The 27300-nt window shown below is 41.6% G+C and overlaps 1 protein-coding gene across 2 annotated transcripts in view; it reads right to left on the bottom strand.

Annotated features, from left to right (window-relative positions):
• aspscr1 (ASPSCR1 tether for SLC2A4, UBX domain containing) overlaps window positions 1-27300 on the bottom strand; it is a 290192-nt gene that overhangs the window by 10419 nt on the left and 252473 nt on the right. Inside the window, exons 14-15 of one of the 2 annotated variants that reach the window (XM_073026315.1) lie at window positions 13818-13869; window positions 7813-7882 (exon numbers count right to left, since the gene is read on the bottom strand). In XM_073026315.1, the coding sequence (XP_072882416.1) occupies window positions 7813-7882; window positions 13818-13869 (122 nt within the window). Of the gene's footprint in view, window positions 1-7812; window positions 7883-13817; window positions 13870-27300 lie in introns of those variants that run through there. The other variant, XR_012095994.1, reaches the window with a different exon arrangement.

The following is a 27300-nucleotide window of genomic DNA, read 5'->3' as shown; positions in this document are numbered from 1 at the left end:
TATCTCTACACAGAGTATGAGACAACCAGAACTGCTTTTTCCTTTGTCTTTTGTTATATTGGCTCCACTTTCTTGATCGTTTTCCACTCTTGTAACACTTCATTAAAAAAATTGTAAACATCAAGTTTTATGCCTCATTCCCGACTTCCAAAGAACCTTTGGATTACAAAAGCATCAGGATCCCACGTCTCTCCCAGCCAACCATTCAGCAAGATGTAATGACTTGAGAAGAGGTAGTCATATCTACAAGTGCAACTCAAAACCAACTATCTCTCCAGCAACCAACGGAAGATTATATGGAACACACAGAAAATGCTGGACGAACTCAGCAGGCCAGGCAGCATCTATGGAAAAAAGTCCAGTTGATGTTTCGGGCCGAGACCCTTTATCAGTATGGTCTCAGTCGATCTTGCAGACCACAGGGCTATGGTTAGACAGAAAATGATAATGCAAGCTTTCTTATCTAATGCACCCACAATGATGCCAAGAATAACAGTGATTCCTTTTAAAAGGAATGATGCCCCTGCTACCCAAGGACACTTATAACTGTTCTGTCTTTAGATAGTCTCAGTCTTAGAAAATGAGCTGAAGAATTAGCAAACACAAGAGATTCTGCAGATGCTGGAAATCCAGAGCAACACACATAAAATGCTGGAGGAACTCAGCAGGTCAGGCAGCATCTGTGGAACTGAACAGTTGACGTTTCGGGCTGAGACCTTCTTCAGGACTGGAAAGGAAGGGAAAAGACAGAAGAATAATTGGTTTTGGGGGGGGAAGGAGGACAAGGTAGAAGGTGGTAGGCGAAGAGCTGGAGAAGGAATAATCTGAAAGGAGAGGAGAATGGACCATGAGAGAAAGGGAAGAAGGGGGGCACTAGGGGCATTTAATAGGCAGGTGAGAAGGGGCAAGAGGCTAGAGTGGGGAATAGAGAGGGAAAGAGGGAGGGAGTAAAAAGTACTGGAAAGAGAAATCAATGTTCCTGCCATCAGGTTGGAGGCTACCCAGATGGAATATGAGGTGTTGCTCCTCCACACTGAGAGTGGCCTCATTGTGGCAAAAGAGGAGGCAAACTGTTAAAGAATTAACATTTTTTTTAAAGGAAGCTTTTTGGGTGTTTGGATTCAAATAATTAACAAAATACCGTTTAGGCATATGTGCATTCCTGTGGAGGGCTTCTGGTCAAGGAACCCATTTGGAAAGTCTTGTGTTACCGACATTAGAAAGTTTTTCTTCTTTGAAATGTGTATAAGGTTTGCAGGCGTTGAAGGCACTAATAGTTGTTCTTGGAATCAGGAGTTAGAAGCAGAGAGCAGGAGACCATTCACCACGTTGTACCTGTGCCAGTCCTTTGAAAAGTTTATTCAGTCTGTGCCACTCCTTTCCACTTTCCCCAGAGCTCTGCCAATTTCTCCTTTCCAAGAGCGCATACAGACTTCTTTCGAAAGTTGCTACATCTGCTTCCAAAGTACTCCAGGGCAGCACATTGCAAATCATTTTCACTCACCATTTTAAAAAGTAGTCAAACTTTGATAATCACTCTAGACCCTGTTCCTGTGTTCCTGGAGAAAAAATAGTTTTTCCTGATCCACCAAAACAACTCAATGTTTTTGAGCACCTTTCAAGGACTCTATAAATCATATCCTGAGCATTATTTACTTTTTTTTGTATTTGCACAGTTTGTCATCTTTTGTACATCGGTTGTTTGTCAGTCTTTGTGTGTGGCTTTTCATTGATTCTATTGTATTTCTTTGTATTTACTGTGAATGCCTGCAAAAAAATATTTCAGGGTAGAATATGGTGACATATTTAATTTGATAATAATAAGTATACTTTGAACTTCTTACATTTTCCCTGAGTTGTCTTTAAAGAATCCTCAATCCAGCTTCCATTGCGGTCTGCCCCCAACATGTCCTTGGGTGTGTTGGTTGTTCATGCAAACGACACATTTCATTGCATATTTCGATGTAAAAGTGATAATTAAGTCTGAAATCTAAATCTAGTTAAAACCCCACTGGTTTCCTTGGTTGTGTAAGTCTAGGGAATACACACTCCAGTCCTGCCAAAACTGTAAGATTGGGGCAGCTCCCCCACCCTAAACCCCGGTTTGTGTGGATGCTGCATAACCTGCTACCCTGTTACAACTCAGAGTCAAGAAATAATAGATAGCTCACTGCATATGATTAAAGGAATTATATTTATGAATCTTAACTTAGCTAAAGGGTTAGTAAAGAAAAAAAGAAAACAACAAAAAAGGGCCTGTTATTTTTAAATAGTCAAATGTGCACAAGTTGGAGCTCAACTCTTCCAAAAGTCATATTCACCAACCCTCAGTCTATCTCAGCACCTTGCTCCATCGAATCACGGTTCCCCACCAGGTCAAATCCAACAGCCGATTCTCTCCAGCTCCTTCCCTCTTCATCTCCCGCCAAAGAAAGGAGCTGGCTCACATTCCAAACCCGTTATCTCTAACCATAACCCAAACACTGCTTCTACGGAAAGACCATTACGTTAACAATGAAACCTTTCCCAGGGTGTTACATAGTCTTCCCACAAAAATTAAGTCCCTCACTGCAGCTGCAACTGTAGTCCTGACGCAAGGTTTTGACCCAAAATGTCGATGATCCCTTTGCCTCCAGAGATCTGTCTTGCCCACTGAGTTCCTCCAGCAGTTGACTTGTTCCAGCTCAAGTAAACCTGGTGCAGTCCCCCCATGACTGTTCTTCCTAAGAGGCAGTGGCTAGGCTTGGTGCCAAGCTCTTCCACTGAGGGAAGAGTCAGTAACGAGAAGACACAGAGTTGAAGTATTGCAAAAGAACCAGAGGGCTAATGAAGGAAAACAAGTTTCACCAGTTTAGTTACAATCTGAATACATTCAGTATTGAAGAATGGAAACAGACTTAATAACTTTTAAATCAAGTCAGGTCAAGTTTATTGTCATTTTACTATACACATGCATGCTGTCAAACGAGACAACATTTCTCTGACCCAGGGTGTAAAACACTGTAGAACACACAGCACACATAACTCATAACTTGTGAAAGTAAGGATGAAATCTACATATGAACAAACTAAAGTGCATAAATTAAATTTTGTAAGGCACAGAACAGATTAACCAGTGACACTTTGAATTTGATGTGGCAAGGAGTTGAGAAGCCTAATGGCCTGAGGGAAGAAGCTGTTTCCTATCCTGACCAGTGCTGTTTTGAGTCTCCTGCCTGATGGTAGCAAGTCAACGAGGATGCTGGATGTATGGGTGAGATCCTTAATAATACTGAGGGTCCTGCGTATGGAACACTCCTTATAAATATCCCCAGTGGATGGTAGGGAGACCCCGATGATCCACTCAGCTGTACTCACAGTCCTTTGTTGGGACTTCCAGCCCAATGCTCGGCTGCTCCCATACCAGGTAGAGATGCAGCTCGTCAGGATGCTCTCAATAGTGCTCTTGTAAAAGACAGTTAAGATGGGGTGGGGTAGCCTTGTTTGGAGACACTGCTGTGCATTCTTGTTCAGGGAGGTGATATTAAGGGACTACGTGAGGTCATCTGTGATGTGAACTCGCAGGAACTTGGTGCACTTAACTCTCCACGGAGTATCCATGTATTCACAGAGGGGGATGGTTTTCTGCACCTTCCTGAAGTCCACAATAATTTCCTCGGTCTTTTCCACATTCAGACGAAAGTTGCTCTTTTCACACCAGTCCATCAGCTGCTCCACTTCCTCTCTGTACTCCAGCTCATCATTGGCCAACTGCTGTTGTGTCATCCACAAATTTGTTGACACGGTTTGAGCTGGATCCTGCGACCCAGTCATGCGTCAGGAGTGTGAACAGCAGCGGGCTGAGCACACAGCGTCGGGGAGTACCAGCGCTCAGTGTAATGAGAGATCGCTGCCCACACAGACTGACTGTGGCTTTTCTACTAAGTCCAGGATCCAGTTGCAGAGGGAGGTGTTTAGACCCAGTGAGGACAGTTTCTCCACTGGTTTCTGGGTATGATGGTGTTAAATGCTGAACTGAAGTCTATAAACAGCAGTTTGGCATATGAGACCCCATTTTCCAGGTGGGACAGGACAAAGGCTATTGATTAACTTGGCATGATTAAGTTATTATTATTTAATTATTTATGGTTTTATATTGCTATATTTCTTCACTATTTTTGGTTGGTGTGGCTGTAACGAAACCCAATTTCCCTCGGGATCAATAAAGTATGTCTGTCTATCTGTCTGTGAATCATCAGTGGATCAATTTGAGCGATAAGTGAACTGGAAGGGATCCAATGTAGCCTGGAGAAAGGCTTTAATGTCTCCATGACCAGCCGCTCAAAGCATTTCCTAATGGTTGATGTTAATGCCACTGGATGATAGTCATTTAGGCAGGTTACTGTTGCTTTCTTTGGCACTGGAATGATGGCTGCTACTACCTAAAGTTTCCCTCCTACTACACCTAAAGTTCTTTCACTGCTGCTTTCCGAAAGTACCATTTTGCATTTGACGACGCAATTTTAATTTTTTTTTTAATTTGGAGGTGAAGCACGGAATGAGCTGTGCTGCCCAGCAACCCACCTATTTGACATCAGCCTAATCAGAGGACAATTTACAATGTCCAACTAACCTACTAACCTACTTTGGACTGTGGGAGGAAGCCCATGCAGTCACAGGGAGAACATATAAAGTCCTTACAGACGGCAGTGGATTGAACTCCAAACTCCGGAACACCTCACGCTGTACTAGCATTGCACTAAGTACTAGCTACTGTGGTGCCCCAATCTGAGTGAGGTAGTCAATCAAAGAATATTTTTAATTATACATCTTCAACATTCAAAGTAAATTTATAATCAAAGGATGCATATGTCACCATATACAACCCTGAGATTTGTTTTCTTGTAGGCATACACAGCAAATCTAAGAAACACAATAGAATCATTGAAAGACCGCGCCCAAAAGGATGGACAAGCAATGTGCAAAAGACAAGCTATGCAAATACAAAAAAATACATAAATAAGCAATAAATATTGATAACATGAGATGAAAGGTTGTTGAAAGTGAGTCCATAGGTTGTGGGAAAAATTCAGTGATGAGGCGAGTGAAGTTACTCCTTCTGGTTCAAGAGCCTGATGGTTGAGGGTTAATAACTGTTCTTGAACCTGGTCCTGTGGGACCTGCGGCTTCTGTACCTTTTTCCTGATGGCAACGATGAGAAGACAGCATGTCCTGGGTGGTGAGGGTCCCCAACGATGGATGCTGCTTTCCTGTGACAAAACCCCGTGTAGATGTGCTCAGTGGTGGGGAAGGCTTTACCCGTGATGGACTGGGCCGTAGCCACTAATTTTTGTAGGATTTTCCATTCAAAAGCATTGGTGTATCCATAACAGGCCATGGGGCATCTATAGAAGTTTATTTTGCAGTTATTATTTGATATTGTCATTCTTGTTTGTAATTGCAAAATCTAAGTTACATATTCTGATTATCTCATTATTTAAGGTGATTAAGTAACCATGGGAAAGGCAAACAGTTGATGAAGATACCTGTGCTCATGAAGATCGTGTGCCAGAAAAATCAAGCAGCTGTTAAACATTACCTGTGCTCTCCGACTCCAACAATTGAATACCATCAGGACTAAATCACAATGTCTAAAATAAGACCTTAAATATCTTGTAAAAATATTCATGCAACACCTTTTACAGTGAAACATCACCACTGTAGATAATGAGTTTCAGCTTGAGTTTGGTGATAAATTCCAGCCAGTTTGTACGGTTAGTAAAACAAAAGAACATTAACAATAGTATCAGCCAATCACTGTGTGCTTGAATAATGAAGTCAAAACTGGTTACAACCTAGTAGTGCGATCACTTGAGTCGAGTATGATGTTCTCCCAAGGGGCTGTCTATTGGTGGGTCCTCAGGTGGCTGCAGAGAGAGTTCTGGGATCCATGTTTCTGGTGCAGCGTGGACAAGAGTGGTGGCTGTGGTTAGTGGTTGGGTCTTTTGGTTGTTCAGTCTCTCCTTTGATAGTTCCTGCTTGTCCGTGGCTTACCGGATGCAGCTCCTTCTTGACCAGATGTCCTCCAGGTGTATCTGTTGAGTGCAATGTCTTCCTAGTGTTTGGGTGTAACATTGAATGTCTTCAGGCTGATATCGATGTGACCTTTGAAACACTTTCTTTGCCCACCTGGAGCTTGTTGACCTTCCCTCAACTGGGAGTAAAGGATGTGATTGTGAAGATGTGAGTTAGCCATCTGAATGATATGACCTATCCATCGGAGTTGGTGTTGCTTTATCGCGGTGGAGATGGGCTGTTCATGCTGGCCTCCCTGCAATCATACTAGGAACAATAATCCATTGATTCACTTTCAACTGCTCAACACCGCACACTCTAATACATGGGAGTACAACGGCTAGATTTTGACATGATGTAATAGTCAATGAAATGCCAGACAAACTTTGACTTTATGGATGGAACCCATTAAGTCGCAGTTTTTAAAAAAATAGTTTAAGAAAATGCAAAGAAACAGTATTTGATTGATTGGACCCCAATGACACATCTAGTAACTAATAATACTGTAACATACATCTCAATCTGTTACCACAGGAAGATGTGACATTTCATCAATGTCATTCATTTTGACGCAAAGAACAATTCATCTAATTGAATAACAGGTTAGATATTTGAGTAGGCCACTTGATGTCTGTTATTAAGAGTGTTATAAGAGTTATTAAGAGGTCAAGAAATGACCTGCTGTTCCTTAAATATTCCATTTAAGTTCACTTTCAGCTTTTCACTGTCAGCTTTTAAACCATCAATCTCTCTCCACAATACTCAGCCCCTTGTTCTGATGAGGAAGCATTATATGGTATTCAAAATTAGGTATATGATTTTCAATTTACTTTTTCCTTTCAATAGGGAGTTTATTTAGAGATACGGAACTTCTGGCCCAATGAGTCTGCATTGCCCAATTATACCTATGTGACTAATTACCTCACTAACCCATACATCTTTGGAACGTGGATACTACAGAGAGATTGCAGAGGAGATTTACAAGGATGTTGCCTGGATTGGAGGGTGTACCTTATGAAAATAGGTTGAGTGAACCTGGCCTTTTCTCCTTGGAGCGATGGAGGATGAGAGGTGACCTGATCGAGGTGTATAAGATGGTGAGGGCCATTGATCGCGTGGATAGCCAGAGGCTTTTTCCCTGGGCTGAAATGGCTAACATGAGGGGGTATAGTTTTAAGGTGCTTGGAAATAGGTACCGAGGGGATGTCAGGGGTAAGTTTTTCACACAGAGAGTGGTGGGCGTGTGGAATGCACTGCTGACGGCAGTGGTGGAAGCGGATACAATAGGATCCTTTTAAGGGATTCTTAGATACGTACATGGAGCTTAGAAAAATAGCAAGCTATGTGGTAGGGGTTACATGGTCAACACAACATTGTGTACCAAAAGGCCTGTAGTGTCCTGTAGATCTCTATGTTCTATGTACTGTGCCATCCGTAAAAAGGTAAAGTGACAGAGAAAGAGCATGGGGTAATTATTATTCAAGCATAGGAAGAGTTGATGTAAAAATGAAAGGATTTGCTCAAGGAAGCTGTGACCCAATACACATTAAAGTACACTTGTCAATCTCTTACCCAACTATTGCACTGAATAGCTCACCAACAGATTGGGACAGCTTGCTTCAAAAGCACAAGATGTAATGGAAAGGCCATTGAACAGTTCAGATCTGTGAGATTTTAATTCCAGAAAGCTACTTCCACAAACTACCTGTGGGTTAGCAAAAGACTATATCCAAATCTGACAGCACTGAAAGTACAAACCTGGTTACAGCAAGGTCTGCCTGGGAAACAGAGGAGGGTATCTTCACAAACTCTTCACATAAGTAGCAATCTAAATGTGGGAGAAACAGAGAGAATATTGCACAAATCAGCTTGTGATCAGAAATTGGATGCACCTCTTGAAAAGAGAGACTGACTCCAAATTTTCTTGTGTATTTTTCCATGGAATTGTAAAAAGTTTACAAGGAGGTAATGTACAGTAAAACAGTTTCATGCTACTGTGATGCAATTCACCACAGGCAAAACCATCCCCACCATTGATCCCATTTACAAGGAGTGCTGCCACAAGAAAGCAGCATCTGGGCCAGGGTCACTTCTCACTGCTGCCATCAGGCAGGAAGTACAGAAGCTCCCTCCCAAGAGTGTAGGGGAACAGGGGAGATGTTGATAGAGGTATACAAGATTATAAGGGATATAGATGGGGTAAATACAAGCAAGTTTTTTTCCACTGAGGTTGGGTTGCATAGATCAGAACTAGGAGTCACCGGTTAAGGGTGAAAGGTGAAATATTTGAGGGTGAACTTCTTCACTCAGAGGGTAGAACGAGCTGTCAGCAAAAGTGGTGGATGCGGGTTCAATTTCAACATTTAAGAGGAATTTGGATGGGTTCATGGATGGGAGGGGCATGAAGGTCTATGGTCCGGGTGCAGGTCGATGCAATTGATGGGGCTGGTCAGATTAATAGTTCGACATGGACCAGATGGGCTGAAGGGTCTGTTTCTGTGTTGTAGTGTTCTATGACTCTAAGCCTTAGGTTGCATACCACCAGGTTCAAGAACAGTTATTACCCTACAACCACTGGGTTCCTGAACCAGTTCTTCTTTTTGGTTGTTTGTCAGTCATTGTCAGTTCATGCATAGTTTTTCATAAGTTCTACTGCTTTTTCTTTTTGCCTGTAAATGCCTGCAAGAAAATGAGGTAGCATACCACACACTCAGTGGCCACTTTATTAGGTACACCTGTACATTTATTAATGCAAATATCTAATCGGCCAGTCATATAGCAGCAACTCAATACATAAAAACATGCAGACACGGTCAAGAGGTTCAGTTGTTGTCCAGACCAAACATCACAATGGGGAAGAAATGTGATTGAAGTGACTTTGACCGGGGAATGATTGTTGGTGCCAGACAGGGTAGTTTGAGTATCTCAGAAACTGCTGAACTCCTGGGATTTTCACACACAACAGTCCTAGATTTTACAGAGAATGGTGCAAAAAACAAAGAAACACTTAACTGAACAGTAGTTCTGTGGGTGAAAATACCTCGTTAATGAGAGAGGTCAGAGGAGAACCGTCAGACTGGTTCAAGCTGACAGGAAGGCGAGAGTAACTCATTTAACAACACATGTTACAATAGTGGTGTGCAGAACAGCCTCTCTGAACACGCATGTTGAACCTTGAAGTGGATAGGCTACAGCAGCAGACGATGACAAACATACAGAAATGTACACTTTAAAGAGGCCACTGATGTACTTTGATGATAAAATTTATGTTGAACTTTGGAAAAAGTGCTACACAAATAATTCCTTCCTCCAGCACTAGGTTATGGCCCTGAAGGGCACAGCTCAAGTGCACATATGAGCAGTTTCTAAATGTGATGGAAGTATTTGTCTCTATTGTGAGATCTGGACTAAAACCAATCTATGAATGATGTGTAGGCCATTGCAACAATCAACTTGGAAACAACAAATTCCCATAAATACCATTGAAGTCATGGTTTTGGTTGTTTGGCCAAGAATTAAGCATCTACTGATTCACTATCACACAGATCCCTGGACACAACATGGGGGGGCAGCCTGGAGCAGTCACGACAGGGAATCCTGACCTATTACTGGATGTTGAGGTGCTATACTCCTCCAGGTTGCATTGAGTGGTTCAGTCAGTGGAGAAGATCGTTAGCTGTCAGCTACTGACATTGAAAGACCTGTTCATCACCAGAGCCAAGAGCTGAGAAAATGACTGCTAACTCCACTCACCCTAGTAGCCACCTATTCACCAAAATGCCATCAGGGAGATGCTACAGGTCCATCATCACCAGGATTACACATCATCTTCGAAGCTTCTCTCCTGTAGCTATCCAGGAAAGTAGTTCTCAACAAAACTCACTCAGGTCTAATACACAAACTGTCTCTGCACAACATCTGTTAAATAGTCTTTCCTTGTTTGTTAATAATTATTAGTCTGTTCATATTTATTTACAGTTTACAGTTCCCAATGTTTAAAGTTTACAGTTACCGTTCCATAGATAGATTTGCTAAGTATGCCCGCAGAAACAGAATCTCAGGGTTGTATGTGGTGACATGTATGTACTCTGATGATAAATTTTACTTCGAACTTGATTTATTTAAGGTTGATTATTGACTTTTGTGCACACGATCGTTCTGCTAATTGTTGATTGTTCATGGCAATTTGCACTGTTGTCTTGTAAATTACTGGTTGCTGTTGTGTTGTCTTTTACGGCATCGTCTTGTGTTTCATGCTTGGCACCGAATCACAATCAATTCTGGTCAAAGATGACCTTGGACTCAGGACTGCTGGTGATTACAGGATTCCTTGTGAATGCAGAGCAGCGTATATTGGCCACGCCTGACACAAAGTGGAAACACGCATCAAGGAACACAAGGGTTACCCAAGAGATCAGCGGTTGCACAACACTGTGCGCACAACGACCACTGGATTGACTTTCATGGTGCAGAACTACTGTGCCGTGGCAATGGCTTTTACAACTGCCTGGTGAAGGAAGCCATTGAAATAAGATGAGAGAATAAGAACTTGAATGAAGTCGAAGATCTCGCTCTAAGTAGGTGCTGGAATACAATTTTAAACGAGGTGGAACAGCGGAAACCTGACTGGTTGAGGACTAACCAATCAGGAGGGTTGGACGACAGGAGTTGAATATATAAACCACTGGACTAGACATGCCTAGGCATCATCATCCCTTATGAAGATAGCGGAATCTGTCATTGAAATGGTGGTTAAAATCAATATCTTGGCCCAGCTGGAAGCTCGAGAAGAGTTTTTTTGTCATATACACCGAGAAAGCACTAGGTCCTTTTTCAATTTTGGTATGTTTCACATACTGGCAATAAAGTGATTCTGAAACTGGAAGGCAGCCTCTCATGTCCCACTTTTGGCAAAGATCAGCTGGCTCCGACAAGGGGCTGAAAGTGTAGCCTCCAATCTATTTAATACACTTTAGGCCACAGAGGCAGCATGACAAATAAACTGCCAAGTCCAAATTTTATTTTTGTAGAAGTGAGTAGAGGCTTTGCACTAGGAGCAGGGTGTATTACCCTTTTTGATGTACTGAGAATCTAACACTAAGGAACATTTTCAGCTCACAAAGACCGAGGTTATCTAGAAATAAAGGAGCGACCCACCTCCTATTCTCTGATAGTTCATTCTTGCTAGGGTGGGTTGATAAATTCTTGATTAGTAAGGGCATCAAAGGATACGGGGAGAAGGCAGGAGAAGGTAGTTGAGAGTGATAATATATCAGCCCTGATGGAATGGTGGAGCAGGCTCGATGGGCAGCATGGCCTAATTAAGCTCCTATGTCTTCTGGTCCCATATCACTTGAGAGCTGGTTCTCTATTTTTTAAATCATGGTACATTTCACACAGCTACCCTGTCATTCACTTGCGTGTAGGACAAGTAATAATACAATTCCCAAGCACATTCACCTGTCTATTCTTGTAATATTTCTCTTTTATCTCTTGTTCATTCCTCTCTTTTCATCACTGACAATATCCCAGTTCATCCTATATCTGCCTATCATTTGGTCAATTCTTTCTCTGAGAGAAGGGATAAGCCTTTAAAGCCCAGGTTCAAGGTGCGATATTGACACTGCCTCATTATTATTATTTTTTATTATTTATTAGTTAGAGAAACAGTGCAGAACAGGCCCTTGTGGTTAAACAAGCCGCACTGCCCAGCAACCCACCTATTTAACCCTAACCTAACAACAGGACAATTTACAATGACCAATTAACCTACTAACTGGTACGTCTTTGGACTGTGGGAGGAAACCCACACGGTCGCAGGGAGAACGGACAGTCCTCTTACTGACGGCGCCAGAATTGAACTCTAAACTCCAACGTTCTGAGCCAAGTAGCGTCACACCATCCACTATGCTATCATGGCACCCCCACTGAATACCTTACTGATATGCCAGTCATTTGAGATCAGAGTGCCCAGCGCCAAGTCCGTGCTTACCACTAGACTTGTCACTGCTGCAAATTCCAGCCCTTTGTGAATGACAGCAACTACTTTTAACCATTACAAACCTTTCCATAATGGGCTGCATTCCCCAGCTGAAGCAGGTGGCAGATGAAGGCAGCTGAAAATAACAGTTTGGCAGTAATTTCCTGCATCTTAGCTTGACTGTACTTAGCAGCTGAAGTCAACAATTAGATTTGCTTCAGTTGTCATATGCATATTCAAGAGAATGATCCCTGGAGTGAAAGGGTTAACCTGTGAGTAGCATTTGATCGCCCTGGGTCTGCGCTCAGTGGAGTTTAGAAGAATGAGGGGAAAATCTCATTGATACCTATCAAATATTGAAAGACCTGGATAGAGTGGACATGGAGAGGATGTTTCCAATAGTGGGGAATCCAGGACCAGAGGGCACAGCCTCAGAATAGAAAAACATCCCTTTAGAACAGAGATGAGGAGAAATTTCTTTAGCCAGAGGGTAGTGAATCTGTGGAATTCATTGCCACAGATGACTGTGGAGGCCAAGTCACTGGGTATATTTAAAACAGAGGCTGATAGGTACTCAATTAGCAAAGGTGTCAAAGATTGTGGGAAGAAAGTGGGAGAATGGGGTTGAGAGGGATAATATATCAGCCATGATGTACTTGATGGGCAAAATGGCTTAATTCTGCTCTTATGTCTGTTGGCCTTAATTGAAACATCCAGTGAAATGTGTCATTTGCGTCAAATCACAAATGTCACCACGCTTGCAGCGCCAACATAGCATGCTTACAACTTACTAATTCTATCCCGTACATCTACGGAATGTGGGAGGAAGCCAGAGCACCCGGAGGAAAGCCACGGGATCATGGGGAGTATGTCTAAACTCCTTAGAGATAGCGATGTGACTTGCACCCCGATCATCAACCAACGGGTCCGTGGAACCCAGGCTGGGAACTCTGCTTTAGAGAGCTGCTAAAGTAAACTGAAAGAATGACGTGGAAGGCGAAAGAATAGTCATGGTACCACACACAGAATGCTGGAGGAATTCAGCAGGTCAGACAGCATCTGGGTGGCACAGACCATAGTGGTTAGCACAACATTTTACAGTATCAGTGACGCCGGTTCAATACCCACCGCTGCCTAAGGAGTTTGTATGTTCTCCCCATGAACGTGTGGGCTTCCTTCAAGTGCTCTGGTTTCCTCCCACAGTTAGCAGGTCCTGTGATTAGGCTAGGATTAAATTGGGAGACTGCTGGGCGGTGCAGCTCGAAGGGCCTGTTCCATACTGTATCTCAATAAATAAGTAACTATCTAAATATATCCTACAGCAAGGAATAAACAGTTGACATTTTGTGCCAAAATGTCAACTGTTTATTGCTCTTCATAGATGCTGCCTGACCTGCTGAGTTCCTCCAGCGTTTTGTATGTGTTACTCTGGATTTCCAGCATCTGCAGAATCTCCCGTATTTAGGACTCATCATGGTTTAACTGAGTTTGACCATTTGAATTCAACTATGCAAGTCAATCAACTGTTATTTAAGGACCTTATTTCCTACATAGCTGTTAATTCAAGTTGAACATTGATTAGTTAAGACTGTGAGTGGGAGGAGCAGAAATAGGAAATGGATTATTTTATACGGGGTCCATTACGAACACCAAAAAGGTAACAGGTGAAAGGATAATTATGCCAAGACCAGAAGAAATTATACAACATATCCAGGGGCAGGAAAACAAAATCACTGAAACATTAACTCAAGGAAATCAAAATAAGTAAGGTTGCGTTACTCACCCATTCTAACTTCAGAGCCAAAGTGGACAAGAGCTGCAGGAAATAGGTTTGCCTGAAGCGAAAAGAACAAAGAATTGTGATGTATCTTTACAGATGGCTGTCATTATGTCTTCACTCTTAAGTTAACTGAAACCCAACAACCCAGAGCACCAGTCATGAAGGAGCAGAAATGGATACTAAACAGATTTTCTCTCTCTTTACCGAAACCTGCCAGAACATTTGCAGATCAGTGTTAATGCTGCCCACAGATGCTGAGCTACCACCTTCCAAATTAAGCCGGAGTTAAATGTGGAAAAACAAACAGCACAAAGAAAAGAAGGATCACTGATATCATAGTTTTGGGAAAACTAACTTCCCCCTAGATTCATTAAAACATCCTAAAATACCTTGCAACCAGTGTATGCAAGTTCTCACAGCGAATGAGTTAAATGCTACACCTTTTATGCTACTGTTTGAACTGTGGTAGAAATCTCTGCTATTTATCAAATACTGTATAGCCAGCTGAATATTCACAACTTATAGACTCACTTTCAAGGACTCTACAACTTATGCTCTCAGTATTATTTATTTACTTTTTTAAAGTATTTGCACAATTAGTCTTTGCTTGCACATTGGTTGGTTGAAAGTGTTATAGTTTTTCATAGATTCTATTATTTATTTTCCTGTGAATGCCCGCAAGAAAATGAATCTCAAGGTAGTATATGGTGACGTATATGTACTTTGGTAATAAATTTATTTTGACCTTCGAATATGTCAAAGTAAATTTTGATTTTACTTCTGAAAGGTAATACCTTACAGTCCCTGATTATCTTTATTTGTCACATGTACATTGAAGCATACAGTGAAATGTGTTGTAGGCATCAATGTGCTGGGGGCAGAGTGCTTCTGGTGTCCACAACTCACTAACGTTAACCCATACGTCTTTGGAACGTGGGAGGGAACTGGAGCACCCGGAGGAAACCCACACAGTCAAAGGAAGAACAGACAAACTCCTGACAGACAGCGGTGGGAACTGAACACCAAATGCTGATTTTGCTGGCGCTGTAAAGCATTGTGCTAACCACTACGCTAACATGCTGCCGTCCTGGTGACTAAAGTCGTCATTGTTCTGTACTTGCAGTACGAATCCCTTTAATGTGATGAGGGGTGATATAAATGGAAGTATCAGTTATTCAGACCAACCAGCTGATGACTCACCCCCACCACCACTCCCCAGGCAGGTCTGAGGCATCTATTCCAGATCTGCCTTGGGCTGAGATCTAGAATTCAGGAAGAACAACTCATACATTATGTTATGGATGATATAACCCAGAGACACAGAGCAGAAACGATCAAAGACTGGGTTGGCTGCTCACATCTGGTCCACTGACCTTATCCCTGGTATCCATGCACGTGGATAGGCTGCGCTGGTTTGCATTTATTTTCTGTGAGATTGAATGCAAGGTCCCGCTTGTCACAAGTTACTCTGATAAAAATACCACTGAATGGTTTGTGTGAACAAAAGAGGGACTAGGAATAACTCCTGGGCCAAATGATCCTGGTGAATGGTGATGGTGGGGGTGGGTTTACAACGTGAACCTTCCCGATGATCCAAAAGTCAGATGGGCTTCCGTCAGCTGTAACTAAAGATGGCATGCAAAGGTCGCTCTGTGCTTTTCAGCTCCAAGCTTCACATTATTTTGGGTAAAAAAAACAGTTCTGAATCTTTCATGTGATAGGTTATATCAGTCTGATGATAATCTTATGAGCAACATTCCACAGCACCCTCGCCTTTGAATCACATACAAATTAATCAACAGTGTCAGCTCGGTGTCATAAACTTCCCCTTTCTTCAATACCACAAATCACTGAACTTTGTTGTGGTCTGAATGTTTAGATTATTAGATGTCCGTTATTTTTGCTGTGTAAATCTTTGGAATGCTGGAATTAATGGGTGGACGGAGTGAGGGGGGGAAGTGGGTGATGGTAGTGGTGACTGGCAGGAGAAAAAGGCAGCATTTCTGATTTTCCATCAGGCAAACTATGATTAACAATAAATTAAATTATATTGCATTTTATTCATCTTACGTAGTCTAATTCTGGGTTTGGCAGACCTCCAACTCCCTCCTGGTCTACAGTCTATAGCAATTAAAACTGGTATGAAATCAGAATCAACCAATCTATGTATATAAACTATCTTATTTACTGTGTTTAATTATTATTGTGTTCTTTATTATTGTGCTTTTTTTGTGCTGCATCCTATCCGGAGTAACAATTATTTCATTCCCCTTTACACTTGTGCACTGGAAATGACATTAAACAATCCTGAATTCTGAAGACTTTGGCAATGCCTGAATTATTTTGGAATATTAAGTGTCCTTAGATAAGTGAAACAAACTGACAGGTAGCAATCAGGATCTCGATTGCTTACCCCCTCATTAAAGGGCATTTCCTGCCAATTAGTTCCCACGCGTTTGTTTTCTGCCCATTTGGCAGAGTGAAGCAGTACAGTGTGAGGCACGAAAAACACCATAATTATTGGCACATCAGTTCCCGTCATAAGCAAGAGCTCTGCATTGTGTGAGTCAGATGCCAGACGCAGCTTGGCACGACTCCTGTCGCACTAAATCTTGTGATTCTCAAAAAGAAAAGAAGAACTTAGGTTTACTCCAACCTGGTTCTTGTAACATCTGGTTTTAAAATAAAGGGACCTCAAAATCTACCTTACACAATCTCTCGCCCTCTTGGTGCTGTCAGTGACAAATCTAGCAACAAAAGGAAGCTGCCCATTTGTAAGACAACTGCATCTTTGTTAGGAATTTAAACCAGGGAAAAAATGTTTTGTGAAGTGACGATGGTGCTCCAGACAAGGTTGTCAGGCACAAAGGACACGCAGAGAAAAGAATAGAGTTCTACCATTCTACCACTAATACACAGGATCATCCGTAATCACTTCCGTTCCTAGACAGCCACAAATAGGATCCCACTGAAATCTCACCAGTGGAAGGCCGTAAGCTGAGACAAGTTTTCTGAAGAGCCCACAACAGTCAAGGAAATGTGCGCTCCAGTGTGAATCCCCTGCCACATCTCCTACTTGCAGTCCCAGAGACCCTGAGTTTCTTATCTCACTTAAAATGACAAATTTGGTTCCACTGTAGAATTAAAAACATACTTGCACTTATATAAACACAAGAGATTCTGCAGATGCTGTGAATTCAGAGCAACACACACACACACAAAATTCTGGAGGATCTCAGCAGGTCAGGCAGCATCTATGGAGAGGAATAAGCAGTCAATGTTTTGGGTTCGTCAGGACCATAAGTCAAGCAAAGGTCCTGATAAAGGGTCTCAGGCCGAAATGTCAGCTGTTTATTCAAAGGTCATAGTAAATTTATTATCAATGTGCATTTATGCCACCTTTTACTACCTTGGGATTGATTTTCTTGTGGGCATTCATAGTAAATACAATAGAATCAATGAAAAAATGAATACAACAAAGACATCAAACAACCAATGTGCAAATACAAAAGAAAAAAATCAAACAAAATGATAACAATAAATAAATAAGCAATAAATATTGAGAAGATGAGATGAAGAATCCTAAAACGTGAGGCCATAGGTTGTGGGAACATTTCAATGATGGGGCAAGTGAAGTTGGGTGGAGTTATCCCCTTTGGTTCCAGAGCCTGATGGTTGAGGGGTAATAACTGTTCTTGAACCTGGTAGTGTGAATCCTGAGGCTCCTGTACCTTCTTCCTGATGGCAGCAGCAAGAAGAGAGCATGGCCTGGGTGATTGGGGGGGGGGGGGGGGGTGTCCCTGATGATGGATGCTACTTTACTGTGACAGCACTCTCTGTAAATGTGCAAGTTCGTAGGTTGTGGGAACAGTTTAGTGTTTGGGGTGAATGGAGTTGAGTGAAGTTATCCTCCCCACAGATGCTGCCTAGTTCCTGCAGCATTTTGTGAGTGTTGCTCTGGACTCATACAAAGTTTTTATATCCATGTTACAGCATTCGAAAACACTTCAGAGTGTAACAAAGTACTTTCCAAGCATATTCACCATTGTAACAGAAAACCTGGAAGACACTTTCTGCATAGCAAGCTCTGATGTACAACAATCACCAGATCACCAGTAATGTTGCTTCAGAGCAAAATATTACTGAGGACAATATCTGATTGATTGAAAAAGTTACAAGAAAAATTGCCAGGATCTGAGGACTTGAGTTATAAGGAAAGGTTGAATATGTTAGGATTTTATTCCCTAGAGTGTAGGAGAATGAAGGGAGATTTGATAGAGGTATGCAAAATTATTTGGGATTTAAGTAGGGTAAATGCCAGCAGGATTTTTTCACTGAGGTTAGGTGAGACTAGATCCAGAGGAGATGGGTTAATTCTTTATTTTATTTATCTACATTATTTAGCTACGTAATGCAGAGTAGACCCGGCCACGCTGCCCCAGCAACGCCACTACCCCGATTAACCCTAACCTAATCACAGGACAATTTACACTGACCAATTAACCTTCCCAGCACATCTTTGGACTGTGGGAGGAAACCGAGCACCTGCAGAAAACCTATCCATTTCACGGGGAGGATGTACAGGTTTTCCTTACAGAACGACGCTGGAATTAACTACTGAATTCCAGAACTGTTACCCCGAGCTGTCATAGTGTCATGCTAGCCGCTATGCTGGTGAAGGGTGACCATTTAAGTTGAGCCTGATGGGGTAATCCTTTTTGACTCTCCTAATTTAATTCTTAAGCTCCTTCCTGCTAGCCTTATAATTTTCTAGATCTCTATAATTACCTAGTTTTTTGAACCTTTCGTAAGCTTTTCTTCTTGACTAGATTTTCAATTTCAACAGCCTTTATACACTATGGTTCCTGTACCCGACCATCCTTCCCCTGTCTCACTGGAACATACCTATGTGGAATGCTATGCAAATAGCCCCTGAACATTTACCACATTTCTGCCTACATTTCCCTGAGAACATCTGTTCCCAATTTATGCTTCCAAGTTCCTGCCTGATAGCTTCATATTTCTCCTTACTCCAATTAAACATTTTCTTAACTTGACTGTTCCTATCCCTCTCCAATGCTACGGTAAAGGAGATAGAATTGTGATCACTAACTCCAGACTGCTCTCCCACTGAGAGACCTGACACCTGACCAGGTTCATTTCCCAATACCAGATCAAGTACAGCCTCTCCTCTTGTAGGCTTATCTACATATTGAGTCAGGAAACCTCCTGAACACACCTAACAAACTCCACCCCATCTAAACCCCTTGCTCTAGGGAGATGCCAATCAATATTGGGAAAATTAAAATCTCCCATCATGAAAACCCTGTTATTATTGCACTGTTCCAGAATCTGTCTCCCTAGCTGCTCCTTGATGTCCTTGTTACTATTGGGTGGTCTATAAAAATCATCTGGTAGAGTTATTTACCTCTTCCTGTTTCTAACTTCCACCCACAGAGACTCAGTAGGCAATACCTCCATGACTTCCTCCTTTTCTGCAGCTGTGGCACTATCTCTGATCAACAGTGCAACACCTTCACCTCTTTTCTCTCTCTCCCTGTCCCTTCTAAAACATCTAAAGCCTGGCACTTTAAGTAGCCATTCCTGCCCATGAGCCATCCAAGTCTCTGTAATGACCACAACATCATAACTCCAAGTATTGATCCATACTCTAAGCTCATCCGCTTTGTTCATGATACTCCTTGCATTAAAATAGACACATCTCAAACCATCAGTCTGAGCACATCTCTTCTTTATCACCTGCCTATCCTCCCTCTCACACTGTCTACAATCTTTTTCAATTAGTGAGTCAACTGCCCCTTCCTCCGTCTCTTCAGTTCGGTTCCCAACCCCCAGCAATTCTAGTTTAAACTCTCTCCAATAGCCTTAGCAAACCTCCCTGCCAGGATATTGGTCCTGCTCAGATTTAAGTGCAACCTGTCCTTTTTGTACAGGTCACACCTGCCCCAAAAGAGGTCCCAATGATCCAGAAATCTGAATCCCTGCCCCCTGCTCCAACCCCTAAGCCACGCATTTATCTCTATTTCTATACTCACTGTTGTGTTGCACAGGCAGTAATCCTGAGATTACTACCTTTAAGGTCCTGCTGCTCAACTTCCTTCCTAACTTCCTGTAGTCTGTTTTCAGGACCTCATCCCTTTTCCTACCTATGTCATTGGTACCAATATACACCATGGCCTCTGGCTGTTCACCTTCCCATTTCAGGATATCGTGGACATGATCAGAAACATCCCAGACCCTGGCACCTGGGAGGCAAACTACCATCCATGTTTCTTTCTTGCATCCACAGAATTGCCTGTCTGACCCCCTAACTACTGAGTCCCCTATCACTGCTGCCATCCTCTTTCTTTCCCTACCCTTCTGAGCCACAGGGTCAGACCCTGTGCTAGAGGCACTGTTACTTCCCCCAGGTAGGTTGCCCCCCCCACAATAGTACTCAAACAGGAGTACTTACTGTTAAGGGAGACAGCCACAGGGGTACTCTCTAGTATCTGACTTGCCCTTCCCTCTCCTGACTGTTACCCATTTATCTGTCTCTCAAGGCCCCAGTGTGACTACTTGCCTATAGCTCCTCTCCCTGACCAGACGAAGGTCATCGAGCTGCATCTCCAGTTCCCTAACCCGGTCTCAAAGGAGCTGCAGCTCGATGCACCTGGTGCAGATGTGGCCGTCTGGGAGTCTCCTGGACATCCCACATCTGACATCCAATACAGAACACCGGCCTCACAGACATACTTCCTATTCCTATTCTTCACAAGTAACTTACCTCCCCTCGACCTGTTATTGCTGAAGCCCTGTTGAGACAAAGCCCTCCTACTCTGAATCCCTCTACTCCAGTGCCCGCTCTGTAAAGCTGTCTCCTTTTTAAATTCTTCCCGCTGGCCTAACTCGCTGCCGTCCACGCGCCTGCTCAAAAGTGCCTCGATCAAACCACTGAAGAAAAAAAAATTCTGTGCTGCAGTGCTCAATGATTTTTATGACACTAGGTATAATTACCCTTCTCATTGAAATAATGTCATGGGATCTCTTCTACACACCTTTAAATATAGAGGGGACTATGGTTAACAATCACACTGAAATGACCATAAGATGCAGGAACAGAATCAGGCCATTCAGCCCATTGAGTCTGCTCTGCCATTCCATCATGGCTGATTTATTATTCCTCTCAACCCCATTCTCCTGCCTTCTCCCCATAACCTTTGACACCCTGACTAATTAAGAACCTATCAACCTCTGCTTTAAATATGCCCAATGACTGGGCCTCAACAGCTGTCTGTTCCCAGAACATTTACGGAGGGAGTGCTGTCCTTTTGCACATTTCAGATGAGTCCTTTCTGTTTGCTGAAGTGGGTATTAAGTAAAAAACCTAGCCCATAATTTGAAGGCAAACAGAAGAGTTTCTACTGGTGCAATGCTGCCTACAATACAGAGCTGACCTGCAAGGAAGTATCTCCAATAAATGTTTATTGAAATTTGAATATTAAGACATAGATTAATTACATAGTTTAACTAATTATCGATCGTACATGACTCGTGGAGTGCGTAAGATGGTAAGTGGATAGCTAGCACCTTTATGTGACAAAGGATTGGTAGATGTTGAACTCTTGTAGGTTAAGAAACTGTAAGGGTAAAAAGAACCTGATGGGTCGGCTGCAGCGATGCCTGGATTTGAGAAATTCAGTTCTGAATGCTGTTTGCTTGCTTTATTATTTGCACGGTTTGTTTCTGTCCCTCTCTCTCTGCACATTCAGTGTTTGATAGTATTCTTATGTTTTTAACAGGTTCTTTGTTTCATGGCTGCCTGGAAGGACACGAATCTCAAGGCTGTATAAAGTATATATACTTTGATAATAAATGTACTTTGAACTTTGAAACTGCCTTCAGCAACCTGGTCCAGAAGCCTTAATTTAAAACTGAAATTGAAATCATCTCCCAATACCGTCAGCCTGTTAAATTTTAACCCCTTAAGAGACAGCTTAATGCAACAGAAGTCAGCCCAAAATGTGTCGCTCAGTATTGCTAACACATCAATAAATCTGTACGAATTTCAACTGTAAGTGATATGAAGTTCTGAAGGGTCAAAAGATCTTTTTGCATTGGTTTCTGTTCAACCACAATGGAAGGAGAATGCAACACTTGTATCGAATCTGAGTTGGTTAAGCTGAACCTATTATAAACACCAGCCCCCAATAAATTACAATGTAAATAACGATTTCTCCAATTCCTTGGTGTTTTTTCCCCTATTGAAATGAGATCAGGATCTTTAGAAGTTATGAATGGTAATCTGAGGGATCTGAAAAGGCAGTGTACCTTTTCCAAAAGCTCCCTTCTAGAAAGCACAGTGGGGCTATTAAAAAAACTTCATGCCATCGAAAAAGTTTCTTGCCCCAGTTAATCTCATCAATCTTTATAGTTATTCCCTCACCCCCTCTATCTATTACCCCCCCCCCCCCATCAATACACTGCACTGCAAACACTTAAAACCACTATTGATAATGCTGTTTACATTCTAAATACATGCTGGTACTTGTGTATTTAAGCACATTGTATTCCATCTCTGTACTTTATTTTTTACATTATTCTTTATGTTATTTTTTGTTGCATATCACACCCAGACTAACATTCCACAGCAAGCTCCTAATACATGTAAAGGGCGAGAAGAATTGATCCGTGATGCTCGAAGCGTTTTGTAAGGGTGAGTCCAGATGAACTCAGCAGTTGAAAGAAGCTGGGGGCTTGGGGCCTGGCAGTACTGGTGAGAAGGTGGGGAGGGGGAGTGGAAGTGGAATTCCATCAATAACTATTTGATTTTATTTGATGTTGATAATTAAAATAGGGAATGAAGATATGCGATTAAAATCATTTGAAGTGAGATGCAATAAAGACATCTGAGAATCATTCACCCAAGGCAGGAGAGAAGAGTGTGGTATGGGAAGAATTTAAAGGAATCCTTCATTAATGAATGTAAAAATCCCTGAAGTGCTCAAAAAGGTAAAGTGGGTATATACTGCATTAAAATTTCAAATGATCAAACACATCCTCAGTATTTTTCTTCCCTCTCTTTTTCACACTACTTATTTAATTTAGTTTTTATATATATACTTTTTATTGTAATTTATATTTTTTATTTCTATGTATTACAATGTACTGCTGCCACTAAACTGTAAATTCCACAACAGTCAGTACTGTGCAAAGGTCCTAGGCATGTATACGGTATATAGCTGGGGTGCTAAGACTTTTGCACAGTACTGTATTTGTCAACATGGAGCAGAGAACAGGTTTGTAAATCTGGCGGGAGCAAAGGATGTTTGGAATGGCCAAGGGTGCAGATACACCCAGTCCTGAGACATCGGGCAAGGTGATTTGATTCCTAATAATTGGTTTATTGATCATTACACAATATCTCTCTGGTGCTTCCCACTCCCTCCTCTCTCTCTTCCCCTTTTCCCAACCATGATTCCCCTTTTCCCTGCCCCCTTTTCACTCTCAGTTCTCAATACAGACCCATATCAGAATCGGGTTTATCTTCACTCATGTATGTCATAAAATTTGTTTTTTTTAATTCCGACATCCAGATGATCCTGTCTACAATTCTGGGCTGCCTGAAACCTGACATAAATGATGCTGATAACAAAGCAGGAGAGGGAGCATATTATAGGAAACTCTTCCATCCAAACACATCGTTGCAGGCTGACAAGTGTCACACAGCAGGTCACTTTCTGTTGCTTAGCAAATAATGAGATGATTTGTCTTACAAGACAGATATGGTTACAGGATTATGAAAATATAATCACATTTTCACATGTGTGAATTTACAATTACTCAGCTGTGGAACACGGCTACTTCTGTTGAGTTTTTTTAAAGCTGTACGGTGGGGAACTACCTCCAGGTGTCCCCATGGTCAGAGTGACATGTTTGTCACAGGACTACTCTGCTCTCTCCAGGCATTTCAGTTACAGTCACAGGTTTCCTGAGAACAAAATTATGTCCAGGAGGTGTTGGTTTCCTTTGTCTTTCCTTCAAGAAGACTACATAATACACATAAAATTCTGGAGTCAGAGTTTCAGATCCTGATGAAGGGTCTCAGCCTGGGACATCGACTACTTATTCCCCTTGGCAGGTGCTGCCTGACTTGCTAAGTTCTTCAGGCATTTTGTGTATGTTGCTCAGGATTCCCAGCATCTGCAGATCTTCAGAATCTCCTGTGTTTAGCTCTTCCATAATTATTTTATAAAGTGATATCACATTGAATATCTGCTTATATTAATCCTGTGGGGGAAAATGATACTAAAATATTTAAAGAAATTATTTTGATTAGCAGTGAATTTAGCTTAATCTGATTGCCACAATGAAGTACTATCTACTCTTAATTAGATTCTAATCAGACTAAAAGCAAGAAGGAACCTTTCCTTTTCTTTCAACATGTTTAGTTTGACTTGTAGATAACATGATAGTTTGCTTAGCATAAACTGACATGAAGTCAAGAGGGAGACTTATTTTTCATTCTTGGCGATGCTCAGAGCTGTAAGAGAGTGGATGACAGACAGACTACAGATTGTATGTACTTTAAAAACATAAAATGCTGGTAAAAAACTACCCCTGACAGTTTTTTTTCTCCCCAGCATTTGACCTGTAATGTTAACTCTGTTTCTCTTTCCAGACTTGCAGCTGAACTTTATTTATTTATTGAGATACAGTGCGGAATAGGCCCTTCTCTTCCTTCGAGCCGGGCAGCCCAGCAACCCCGATTTAACCGTAACATAATTACAGGACGATTTACAATGACCAATTAGCCTACCAACCAGTACATCTTTGGACTACGGAGAAAACTGGAGCACCCAGAGGAAACCCATGCAGTCTCGAGGAGAACATACAAACTTCTTACAGAGAGTAGCGGGAACTTGCTGAGTATTTCCAACATTTATGTTTTTCTTTTAGATTTCCAGCTGTTTCTTTGATTTTTGCTTTTGACGGTAAATTCTGCACTTACTAGGTTTCTCAGTGTGCTCCACTGACAGGTGCACTTACAATTGATGAGGATATACAAGCGCTTGGAGTGTTGGTGGTCATGATACAACTTATGCCAAAACACCAGGAGAATCAACAAAAAAATGCATAAGATTTCAAAATCTTACAATAAGCAGACAGGGCATTAATTTAACCTTCAGTCTAAAGTGGCAGCATGTTTGCATGATGAAGCAGGGCTGGGATTTCCCACGTGGACAAGTTACTAACATCCCACACACCCAAAAGACAATTTACAGAGATTGGGTATCAGCCAGTAAGCAGGCAGCCCTGGGGCTTTTGATGTTGACAGGAAGTATCTGTACAAATTGAGAACAGTTTCAAACAGTAAATACATGTCATCGGAGGATGAGAGCAGACATTCCTATTCAAGGCAGTGCTTCAGAAATTCAACTGAGATCGTTATTTTCAGAAAGATTCTGACCTAAAGGACAATGGATGCCTAAAAGTATGTTACTAAGGAATAATTTGTTGAATTGGTTTAGTTTTGCATTGGATATAAAGTGGAAGTGTAAAATATGCTCCTGGCTTAAATCTGGAAACACGGGAGGGATATCAGGTGTAGAGGAAGCTCTGCACAAAGGCACATTCTTTCATTTCTGTCTTTCAAATGAAACATTAAATCAAGGGCCCTATGTTCTCAGGTAAATCACAAGAGCGTAGGACTGATCCTCCAACTTCCGGCCAACATATATAAAATGGAAACTGATATTACTCGGCAAAGAGATAAATAACCAGCAACTATTTATTATGACATGAATTGTACCTAATACAATAATTTGCACACACACAAAAAAATCTATAAAGTCATCATGAATATTAACAATTCTACACATCATAACACCCACTTTCTCAACCCTGTCGAAAGATCTCTGCTTAAAAAACATTTTGTAAAGATATTAAAAAATGCATGGACTAAAAGCTCCATTACCTTTCTATGATGTAACCTTTAGATCTTCCTGTCCTGTGTCTCCCTGTAATTTCTCCCCACTGTACCTTGCTTGTAAACTGTTAGCAGAATTTAAAACCACAACATTTTACCAGTCTTCAGCAACAGTTACTAAGTAGAGTTAAAAGGAAATAGAAAACAATACTGCTGAAGGAATGTCGTAATCTGATTTTACTTTGCTTCGATAATGTTAATGCGCTTCTGAAAAGGTTAAGCCTGCACATTAAAAACGCTACTGCCCAGTGTTAGTGTCGTTTATTTAATCAATCTCCTTCCAAAATATCTCGCAAATCCTCCTGAGTAGGTAGAGCTCCAAATGTGGTGAAAGATTTCTTTCTTTCTTCTCCATTTGATGCTTATGGATTTGGGCTGTTTGTAATTAAAACCACTTGCCGCTGCTATCTTTGCTCTTTGCATGGCTCAGAGATCAAACAAAGCAGCAATTGCTAGACACCAGGTTTTAAAAAAACATGTAGTGGTAAGGAATATTTCCAGCATGAATAAGACCCATTGATTGTATTTTAAATTAGTACGACAAATATAATGGCAGTGTCCACTGTGCATCCTTCCGTACCAAATCATTTAGTCAGGAGGGCAAGTTTTGTTTTAATATATAAATAACTACAGGGCAAAGTCAGCCCCTTGATGTTCTCACCCACACCTAAAGTATGTGTGTTTCACTGACACGGTGAGCAATGGCCATCTTTCGCAGTTCTCCAAGCACGCATATGTTTTCCATCAAACAACATCTGCATAGGAAAGCTTTACTGACGTTTCTGAAGTTAAGTAAAGAAGACACTGTGTTCTAGTCTTCTGATTGGAAACCTTGCTTATAATTGTACAACCTGATGAAACAGCATCTGATGCTTAAATTTACCAATCAGAAAAGCAAGAGCGAGGAGCAGAAAATTTGAATCTGCCTTTTGTATTCCGTCGTTATCCTTTATCAACTGGCACCCACCACAGATTTGATGAAATTAGCATAAAGTAATCCTAGAATCACGATATGAGTAGCATCTTCTTTGCTTTCAGCAGTTTATTACACTGGACTCCAAAATGAAACAGAAGACTGTGACCCAAACACCTATCAAACACTGTAAATCCACGACTTGACAGTACTGAGTGAAATTTAAAAATCTGCAGATTACACACAGCTTGAGAATATCTTAAACACTGGGGTGATAAGCAATAGACTGAAAAAGACAAAATGAGTTGATGCATGTCAGCAGAAGTTAAATGGAGTGAGCTAAAAGGGAAGTAGAGGAGATGCAATGTGAACTAAACAGTACATTTTTAAGGAGGCTTAGGAAGGGGGAGTGATCTCTCAGGATTCATGCGTGTAAATCTTTGAAGATAACAAACTAGGTTGTAAAATTTCACAAAACCCTGGATGGATCTCAGAAGAACCTGTTCAGTTCTAAGCATCACCAAGAGGATGCCCATCAAAGTTAATGAAGGTAAGTAAAGTGACTTACTATAATGGCAGGGACA

Source organism: Hemitrygon akajei, chromosome 22 (genome assembly GCF_048418815.1).
Source record: "Hemitrygon akajei chromosome 22, sHemAka1.3, whole genome shotgun sequence".
NCBI classification, from domain to species: domain Eukaryota; kingdom Metazoa; phylum Chordata; class Chondrichthyes; order Myliobatiformes; family Dasyatidae; genus Hemitrygon; species Hemitrygon akajei.
The sequence above is the reverse complement of the archived record's forward strand: the minus strand, read 5'-3'. Positions and strand labels throughout refer to the sequence as shown.